Source organism: Cicer arietinum, chromosome 4 (assembly GCF_000331145.2).
Source record: "Cicer arietinum cultivar CDC Frontier isolate Library 1 chromosome 4, Cicar.CDCFrontier_v2.0, whole genome shotgun sequence".
NCBI lineage: Eukaryota > Viridiplantae > Streptophyta > Magnoliopsida > Fabales > Fabaceae > Cicer > Cicer arietinum.
Genome location: NC_021163.2, coordinates 59,950,702 through 59,961,818, shown reverse-complemented (window position 1 = coordinate 59,961,818; position 11,117 = coordinate 59,950,702). Strand labels below are relative to the sequence as shown.

At 29.2% G+C, this 11,117-nt stretch overlaps 2 protein-coding genes across 7 annotated transcripts in view; both read right to left on the bottom strand.

The window, feature by feature from the left end:
* LOC101509078 (uncharacterized) overlaps positions 1-1,336 on the bottom strand; it is a 7,899-nt gene extending 6,563 nt beyond the window's left edge. Inside the window, exons 1-2 of one of the 6 annotated variants that reach the window (XM_073367479.1) lie at positions 1,199-1,336; positions 2-80 (exon numbers count right to left, since the gene is read on the bottom strand). In XM_073367479.1, the coding sequence (XP_073223580.1) occupies positions 2-58 (57 nt within the window). In that variant the 5' untranslated portion in view covers positions 59-80; positions 1,199-1,336. The other 5 variants (XM_073367482.1, XM_073367480.1, XM_073367477.1 and 2 more) reach the window with 5 other exon arrangements.
* Positions 1,337-2,672: 1,336 nt separating this feature from the next.
* On the bottom strand, positions 2,673-7,839 carry LOC101508759 (BIIDXI-like protein At5g11420). Its single transcript, XM_004498597.3, has 3 exons — positions 7,657-7,839; positions 5,706-6,206; positions 2,673-3,511 (listed from the first exon to the last, which is right to left on the bottom strand). The coding sequence occupies exons 1-3, from the start codon at positions 7,727-7,729 to the stop codon at positions 2,985-2,987; spliced, it is 1,101 nt and encodes a 366-aa protein (XP_004498654.1). The 5' UTR covers positions 7,730-7,839; the 3' UTR covers positions 2,673-2,984.
* Between the last annotated feature and the right edge of the window lie 3,278 nt (positions 7,840-11,117).

Here is an 11,117-nt window from a genome sequence, read left to right as displayed (position 1 = left end):
CAGGATCCCCATCTATAGACACATCCAGAAAAACCATGGGATTCTTCTTCTTTGCCATAATGTATCTTAATAATCAAAATCTAAACCAAATCACCAGTCTAAAATTAAAAATTGGTAATTTCATAAACAAAACAATTTTAATTGATCTGAAGCAATAATAATTCATCAACAAGCAAGAAAACACCAATTTTAGTCACAATACTGAACTATCCTACTCCAGCTTCACTTTCAAGCTTCTACAACAAAAGTTTAGCATAGGCTACCTGAGTTCAAGTTGACTTCACAAGTTATAACTAAAAATGGGCCTTATTAAAACAAGATACCAGGAAATTAAGTTCAACCATACCCAAAATAAATGCAGAAGCAAATTACAAACTGCATCGTATTTCAATCACCATCAATTGCTAGTATAAGGCACTAACAATGCTAAATTCAAAACCCAAAACTAACAAAATGGGATAAAATCAAGAGATTAAATGAGATACACCAACACTGTAAGTCGTCCAATCATGACCATTCAATCTGCCACATGTTGTGCAGTTTTGAAATCAAAAGCAACTATCTATTTATTTGTTGTCGTACGAGTTAATATTGGTGGTCAATGTAAAAAAAATGTTTTACACTGCAATTTACACTTTTACCCTGGCAGTGCATCTTTATTCTCTAAAATCAACTCAGCAACACAAATATAACATGCAACTACTTTTCAGCACCCTCATATCAATGTACAACTATACATCCATAATTTTTTACTCCATCGTTAAGAAACTAACTAACAGTTACAGTGTTCAATTCAAATACCCTAAACTAACAAAAACGAATAAATCAAATAAGCAACAACAAAAATTTAACATGCAACTAGTTTCGAGCAGAAAATTTCGCCCTATAACCGTTTCGGGCAATTCGACAATAATCTTTAATTGAGTGAAGAAAATCAGATCAGCGACAGAGATGCAAAAAGCAAATCATTCAGTATAAAAACGAAACGAAATTGGAGTAAAAAGCATTGAAACTGAAACAGAGTAAATGCGTGGAACATGAGTCGCAAACCTAAAACCCTAGTTGTGCATGAAACGCAGGGTACTAAGTAGAATACGACAAAAATAACGGTGTATTGAGTAGGTTATGTGAATTGATGAAAGAGAAGTGTAGAAACGACATCGTTTAGGGGAAGAGATGAGAAGAGAGTAGAGGTTACCTGAACCACAAAAGTAACGAGAATGAAATGAAAAATTAAGCGAATAATCTAAGCTTAGATGTATAAATGAGATTCTTCTAGTTCATACTGGATCGTGAAGTTACTTCACTATCCTCACCCTCTACACTGCAATGCAAGTTACTTTCTTAAATTTGTTTATAATGCAATAAAAAAAATAGATTCGTAAAAAACTTAGATTAATTTTTATATATTAATGTAACGAATTATACGTGAGTGAATTAAGAAATGAGGTTATTACCCTCAGATAGTTTAGTTAAGTACAAATCCTTGGTATAACTCAATTTGAATTTTGAGTGGAATAATTTTTAATTAATTAAAATAATTTTATGAAAAGTTGCAGAATTAATGCAAAAAGAAAATTGTTCAATTATTGAAAAAAATTATAATTAAAATTAAATATTTTTAATTATGTGATCATTAAGATCGATTGACATAGTAAATTTTTTTACAATAATAATATACTATTTCGGAAAATTATTTGAAAGTATTATTAATAATCAGTTATAAATATTTTTATATATAATTTTTAAAAATACTATTATAATTATAATTATAATTATAATTAAAGTTATATGTTTTTAATAATATAAAGATTATTATTATGTTGTCATTATTTAAAATTCTTTGCAGAAATAATGTATAGCAACTACTTTTTTTATCTAATGAGTAATAATACGTTAGATGTTATGAAAATTGATTATTTTTTATGACAAAAAAATAGTAGCTATTAATGAAAACAAAAATATGTATAAAAAGTTAAGTACTTATTGTATACATGTTTATGTACATATTATTGTGATAAAAATTCCATAAAATATTTGTTTTCCTGTTTTATTGAGTATACTGTTTCACGAATTTTGAATAAATAGTCTACTTAAATGCTTATCGAGTGAGTGCTTATGTGTATATATTTTAGTACAACCCATAATAGAAAATTAATGAGGATAGTTTCAATAGTTGAGGGGAGTTAAACACCAACATGTAGATGACAATTTCAATGTCCAAAGTTTGCCTAAGGTTGAATTAAGTGCAATACCAGCGTTATTTTCTGCACACATATAGACATAGTTGGGCTTGGTAAATGCTAAAGAGATAACCATGGACATTTTCTATTGGCTGGCACCTTAAGTGCAAAGACGGAACTTAAATACTTTTTTAAGGGGCTAAAATAGTCAATTATTAATCGTATTCTCGATTCACTTTCAAAATATTCGATTATTAATCCAAATTACGCATGCTCAAATATATGACTATGAATATTACATGCATTAAAACCGACCCATATCACATATAGCAACAAAGATAGATCAGTAAAGGAGAGAATGGTCCAATAGCTAAAGAATAAAGCAAATTGGAAATTACCTTCTTATCATCAACAACAAGTGACAAGTAGTCAAAATTAAACATTCATTTATAACACAGATAAAAGTAAATATTATTTTCAAAAAATAAATACATGAACAGTCTATATTTCATTTTCATAATTTATTACTGCAAAATACATAACAAGATTTATATATGTCTATATCCATTAGCATAATTTGATATACACATATTTTTAATTAAAATTAAAATCATACTTAGCACCTCTCACCAGGGCTTAATTATATTAAAGGAGAAAAGAACATTCTTTATTCTCCTAACAAATATATGTATATATATGAAAACTAATCAAAGGCTCATTATACATAATATGCCTCATCCCATGATAGGCCCAATAGTAATAAAATCCCTTCATAAAACAGGCCCAATAATATTAGCCCATTTATGGTTTACGCAGGCTAAGCAACTTAACATCATCAATAACAGGCCCACAAAGAGAAGAAAGATCATCAGTTCTCATACTATAAAAAGTGCTTAAAAACATAATCCTTGTTCTTGACCCAACAGCCACAAACTTAAGAACCGCACGTTTGAACCCACCTTTACCTTTGGATTGATAAGGAACTTTAACTGTGTCTCTACCAGCAAATGCTTCAACAATCATAGACCCTTCACATGAATTACTTGCATCTCCAACTGAAAATGAGAGAACATAGGTTTTGCCAGGAATTGTTCTAGCTACTTGTGCAATTGCACTTTCTTTACCTGCCACTAGCTCAATTGCTCTTGTTCCTTCTGGGACAGAGAAATGGGATGAGTCTAGGTACTTTACTGCTTTTAAGGATTCTACCATCCAACCTGGGAGGGGTGAGTGGTTATCTTCTATGTTCGGTGGGATTATTACTCCATATGATGTGTTGGGGAATATATAAGGCCCTTCTTCAAATCCACCATTCTTTAATAAGTTTTCTGTCGACAAGTGTAATAATATGTTAATTTAGACCAAAGTATGTTACTATTTTAACAAATAACAAATCTTAATTAATAATTCATATAGTTGCATGGTGCTCACCATTATTATATCCAAATAGATAAATTTTCTTTCATTAGATCCAACCCCATTTTTTCCATTCACAAAGTCAAAACTTCACACCTTTTTTAAAGTATGTGAATGCAAATTCAAATTCACTCAAACGAACTTAATATTATTATTGAGGTAGATGTTAGGGTGAACTACTCTCATGATGGTCAATTGTTGATCAATATTTAAAAGTCATGTGAAAATTTAACAATGATTAATGACAAGATTCTCTCTATCTTTAAGACTGAAACAATAACTCGATCTAAGTCAATTCAATAAAAATAAAAATAAATATTTATATTTCTTAAAATTTAATTCAATTTATTGAATCAACATCAATTATATCAATCAATTTTCAGTAGACTTGTGGATTGTAATTAGAATTTCATATTTCTTTTAAAAAATCACTTTTGCTTCCCACACCCCTCAATTTACTTCCCACACCCCTTAAATTTTTTGTAAACCCTAAATACCCAAACTACCCTTCTCTCTTTATTCAATTAACTCATCATTTCTAACTTCATCATCTTCATCTTCATTAACCTAACACCTTCATCTTCAATCATCTACATTCTTGAATCAAGTAAGCAATCTTCAATCATTTTCAACCCTAAACCCAATATAATCTTCAATCAAGTAAGCAATTGTTGTTTTTCGTTTTCGGGTTGTTGTTTTTTTTTAATGGTTTAGGGTTTTTTGAATGGTTGTTTTTGAATGTTCATCAATGGTTGTTCCAAATTTTATCACTTTTACGTGAACTGAGATAACGTATGTGTACGTGAACTCAGTTCACGTAGCAAATACTTAAATTGAATTCAAGTGAACACACGTAAACTCAGTTCACGTATGACTGAGATTTTTCAAATTCTTACCTATACGTGAACTGAGTTCACGTATGTGTACGTGAATTCAATTCACATGTTTGCTACGTGAATTGAGTTCACGTACACTTACGTTATCTCAATTCACGTATTTCATAGGAAATTTTAAAACTCCATTGATGTACGCAATCTTAATTCACGTACGTTTATGTAAACTTAATTCACGTAGCATCTGAATTTTCTTAATTTTATCAGATACGTGAATTCATTTCACGTAAACGTTCGTGAACTGAGTTCACGTACGAAACCCAGATTTTGAAAAAAAATATTTAAGCTACAAAACCCAACAAAATCCATACCTAGTTGATTTGAATCACTATAATGATTAAGATGATGAAAATGATGAAGATGTTGAAAGTGATTGAAGATTATTGAAGATGAAATGTATCAAAATGGTTGAAGAATATTGAAGAAGATTGAAAATGTTAGGTTAATGATGATGAAGATAAAAATGAAGGGTTAAGTGAATAAAGAGGGAAGGATAGTTTGGGTTTACAAAAAAATTGAGGGGTGTGCGAAGTAAAATGAGGGGTGTGGGAAGCAAAAGTGTTAAAAAATTAGTCTACCTACACCTTAGAATTTTGTTTTTCTTTCTATTTTGAAGGGAACGGATACTCCATTAAAAATCCCTTTTCATCGCTATCACACAACACATGCAATAAAGTGGCAAGAAAACAACTGTTCTATTCTAATGTCAGACATCACTTTATAGGAAGAAAACAATTGTTTTATGCAGCTATATTTTGTAGCAGTAGTTCCAAGAAATTTTTTATAGGAAGAGTAAGCTTAATTGCATTTCATTAGTATATGATCGTAACGTTCTACCTACTTACTCTGGCCCGTATATATTAATGTTGAAACAGAGCCACGTCCATTTGGTTTTATTGTCTCACATTTACATAGACAAGTCAATAAATATTATTTTATTTTTTCTTAAAAAATATATAAATATCACACTAATTAACTTATATAATTATAGAATTTTAAATTTAAACTCAAAACAATATTAATTAAATAAAGTAGTTGCAAAAAAAATAATTATTTTAAGACAGTTTAATTCCGAGATGGAGAGAGTATTTAAGCAGCTGCCTTTATAGGTATTAATCCAGCTATGTCTTTTAATTATTGTTGCAAAAATATATATGACATAAGGCACAGCATATATTAAAGCAATATATATAAAAGAAAAAGTTGAACTTACTATTAGTAGCTTTAGGAGGGTAGAGAGTTCTTAGAGCAACAGAATCAATAAGAGGTCCACAAGCAGGATCTTCCTCAACACCAGGATTATGAATAACCATTTCAACGACATCATATTGAGCTTTAAAACCATAACCAATTGGATCCCAACCACTACTTGTATACAATGTTTGTATAGGAATAATCCCAAAATCAGGTGCGACGGATATATTAATTCTTTCTTCTTGTGCACACGTGCGTGCCACCATAAAAGTAATTGAATAATGCATTCCTTTAATTACTTTTATTCTTTGTTTAATTGATGCTTCATTTCCTAGTCTAACAGCATATGCACCTTCGGGTACAACTAGTAACATGTCACCTTGTTTTTGACCTGATTTTATGTACTCAACGAACCCTGATATTTCCCATTCCGGAATCGCGGTTTTACCCCCGGTTATTACTGTGCCTTTTAGATCTGATGCTTTTGGTCCCAATTCGAAATTCCCATTTGCCACTAGTCCTGTTTTATTTTATTTCAAATTCAAACATTAATAAATTATGTATCATGGGCTAGACCAAGTTTATAATTTTTCAAAAAAAACAAAATATCACATCATAAATAATTGGGGTGCATAGTCTTGGTGTCTACTATTTGGAAAAGGAGATTTTGTCCATAAACCCGACAAGCATGTATGGAAATATATGCTAGAGTAGGTTAATGCGAATATCGATGAAATTTTATGAATTATACTATTCGTTTTACGATAAATGTTACTTGACTTGAACATGTTACATAAAATGGTACTATTAAAATAAACTATAAATATAGTATACTACCATTATAATGATTTAATTATTCACGGTGATATTTGTTTCTTCAACCAATCCAATTTGTACCACCATTGTGTAAAAATTGGCCAGTGAGATAAAAATGGGGAGTGAAAAAATAGTGATAGGTCACGTGGTGGTATGCATCACCTCAGTGACCTATCTAATTATCCACTCATTAACTCCCTCAGTCACCATACACTCCCATGTGATTTTTCAGACCATCCTGCGACTGCTTTATTCATAGCCTAACACGCGGGCCCCAAAATTACCATTTTTTATTTTTATTTTACGATTTACGAAACACTACATTAACCGCAACATATACGAGTACACAAAATAATCTTTTGTAAAGGAAATATGATGAATATTGAGCTGTTTTTAAATGCCAAGTGCCTACAAACAAATGTGGGTGCATCTGTGTACATGAGTTCAAATTGTCTATCTTTTAATTCTTTATTTTTAGTAATTTTGTTTTTATATTTCTCTTAATCAGTTATTTTTTATTTAAATAATTTTTATTTATTTATTTTAATCATTAATATTTTCCTTAAATATACTAAAATTATTAAAGTTATAAACCATCAAAGTTAAATAATCTATTTTCGTATACATATACTTTAATTCTTTTTTTAACCTTCTCGAGTCTCGAGTTGAATTTTGAAGTGAAAATTTAAAAAAAATTAAATTTATATTTTAATATATATTTAATATATTAAAAAAATTAAAATAACAATGTAATAAATAATTTGTTAAAATAGTAAATATATATTAAAATATAGATTTAATCCACTAATTTAAAAAAAAAAAATCAACTCACAAATAAATTATAAAAGAATGAATCAGTAATATAAGGTTCAGTAAATAGTTAAGTAATTTTTAATCTTTAATTGAAATATTTCAATTAAAGTTCAATTCAACATTCAATTCATTTTTAATAAAATTAATTAAGCATTTTTTCAATCACCTATTGTACATCGATTAGCTAATTGACAGCGTTTTTCAATACTAGCTAAGGAACAAAAATTAATAATATAGTAAATAACTAAATATTACGATTTTAACCAATATTTTTGAAGACATATAATAAATAAAATATTTGTTTATGAGTGAATGTGTGCATATATAGGAATGTAACTTACCATCGTTAAAGGAGAGGGAGACATGAAAGGTGGCGCAAAAGAGCAAGGAGAGAAACAAGAACCCTTCGTTCATGTTGATTGAGGTTTGAAACTCTTCAAGATTGGGAAGAAGAAGATAAGGGAGGGAATGCTAGAGAATGAAATAAATGAGTTGAAAAGGGCTTAACAATGTGGCAAGGGTACGGGAAGGGCATGCCCTTATATGCATGCTTTGTTACGAAAACATACTTGTATTTCAACTAAATATCAAATATGCCATTCATTGAATAATTGTCTTCAACTTTATTCATTGACAGATTTATCTCACATTCTTCTTTGATAAAATATTTTAGATTTAACTATTTTTGTTTTCAAACTCAACTCTCCTCCACATTTTCGAGATATTGTCTCAATTGATTAGCTCTCGTCCAAATTTTTACAATATTGTCATTTGTAAAAAAGGAGCTTTTGTAAATTGAGAATTATGCATGTTTATAAATTATTCTAAGCCTTTTTTAAAATTATGTGGAAGTATTTGGTGTACAAAAATAATAGATCACAGTCGAAGCTGAAGGGCTAAATGGTATGTTAGTCCCTTGTGTGTAATCGGTGGCAGAGCTTGAATAAATAATTGAGAGATGTTAATCGATAAATTAATTATAGTATTTTTTTATATATATATATATATATATATATATATATATATATATATTATAGAATTTTAGGTTATAAATTTGTTATATAAACAAGCATAGAAAATTTGCAAACACAATGTCAAAAAGATAGGAAATTAGACTTAAAAGTTACACAAATTTAAAAAAGGCAAAATTGTGGATGTAACATGTTGATTTTATTAGCATATTTGAAGAGGAAAAAAAATAGTCATTTTGGTTGAGTTTTTAAAATTGTTTTTACAAAATTCAAATCAAATTAATAAATAGTAACATGTTAACTTGATTCGGTTCAATTGGGTTGAAATTAATAAAAATTAAGATATCTATTTTAAAATTTAAATTTTTCTTTTTCAAACACTAAATTTTTTATACTATTAAAACAATTATGTAAATTCTTTTTTATAATCTACAACTACAAAAATAACATGTAAATTATTAAAAAAATATTTAAATACAAAATATATTTAAGATAATACTATTGATGTAGTCTAATGATTTTATTCAATACTAGTGGTCAATTTTAAATAAAAGTGAAACCATATCCAAATCAATAGTGATTAAGTTTATCTGATTTGGTTCAGTTTGAACTCAAACAATTGAAAAATAATAAAATCAATTTAATTGATTTTGAATAAATTTTTTAGTGTATTAGATTATTGGTTTAATTTTTTATTTTTAGATAAATCTCAAAATACATACAATTGAAATTTATGTTGAAAGATATAGTATATTTTTTCAATTAGTATTTTTTGTAATTATTTTATAAGTTATTTTTTTAAAAAAAATTGTTAGAGACTTTAGGGTGGCCATGACCTTCCTATGTCATAACAAAGCTTCGCCAATGTGTGTAACTTAAACTCTTGTAGTTTAATTTCAACTAGTGATGTCAATTATTTTAGATGGATGTCGTATAATGATCAAAGTAGTTTAGATGCAACACATGACACAACACAAACTTCTTTACCGGGAGTGTTGTATCTGCAAGCATACAATCACTCAAGTCAATGAGTGATTGAGGTTACTTAAAAGTCATTACAAATAAGTATACATTTTTCCTAAGTGTAAAAATCCTTTCATAAAATGACCATTCAGGAGAATTGAAGTTAATTTTGATGAGTGGTTGAACATTAATGTATATCGTGATCAATGAAACAACCTTTGAGTCTCGACTAGACATCATGCTCTAAGTAAACCATTGGGATGAAGCCCAAAGTGGTTAGACTTTGACTCAACCCTAAACACTATTTCTCTTCATTATCGTTATCTTTGTCGTTTAATTGTTGCATAAACTATCATGGTTATACAAAAATTGTTGTGTAGGTTTCTTATGATTTGGAATGAGTCCAACTCAATAATATAAAACAAACTTTTATGATGAGAGCCATGATTTCAATATTTGGTTTTTATATTGCGTATATAACTCATTCGTACAAAAACAACTCATAGTGTAAGGACTCCCTCTTACTTATAAACATATTTTCAAATCACATCTCATCAAATGTGATACTTTCAACAAAGTTAACATTAATGTTTGATCCATATGGACATGATATCCAAAAATATCATGGCATTTATCCATAACGGTACCCCCACATATGGACCATGCTAGCATCCCATATTTTTTTTCCTGATATCAAATGTAAGTTGTAGGTAAGATATGTATGATCCTTATGTGTTTGCGTCATTATATGAGGAGCTGATATGACTGGGTCCCTTGAGATAATCTAGACATACCCAAACTTCCTAATCACGCGCTCTGACAAGTGTTAGTAAATTGCATGAGAGTTGCACCTAATCTATTAGGAGAAGTAGCAGATACTATATAGCATATGCATATGACTTATGATCGTAGGGAGAGAATAAGTAATCTTCCGCTGATAGTCGATCGATCACAATACTCATCTACCGTTGGATGACCCCTCATCAGAATAAACGATTATGCATTTGGAATTGACTCGTTGTATTCCACTTCAAAGATCCGAGGAGAAATGGTAGGAAAAAGTTGCATAATCCATGTACATAAAAAGAAATATATATTATTTAGTAAAGAAATATATATTATACATAATATTATAATTCATTAAACAATTGATTAAATTAACAATTTTATCTAAAGGAGGAAAATGTAACCATTTAAATGTTTTGTCTTAAATATCCTAGCATTGATTAACTAATTGTACATGAAAGCAAGAGTAGCAGCACCCCCACATATACTAGTTCACTAAAGAGGTGACTTTGAAGTATTATAGGTATACAATAAACATATGGCACATTCTTATTAGTAAAAGTAGTGTTTTCCATGTGATGATCTCTAAGTTGATGGTCATATTGATTAACATATGAAGCATTCATATGATTATGGTACTCTGATTTCATCCAGTTGAATCTTACATGAACACCTCTAGTGATTTCACATTAATCTTTAGCTATCCTTGAGTAAGTTCCAAGCATATCCTCCAACCACTTAATTGCCTAAAGTTTCACCGACATAGTATGTGACAAAACGATTGTGGATGGACAAGTAGACATGAGAAATCATCCAAAATTATTGTCATCTCACCAACTACGAGATGAGGGATTCTAGTGTCCATATTGCACCTCTTTACAAATGATAACTATTGATAACTATATGTCGCGATCAATGTTGTTGTAGCTCATGTGACCAATATCTAACACACTAGTGACTTGTCATACGTCAAAAACTAGTGTTCATTTGGAACCTCCATAGATACATTATATTTCTTATGTGGTTGGTGCATATTAGAGCATCACAAAATTGAAAAATTATTTTAATTGGTAGTGGAATTT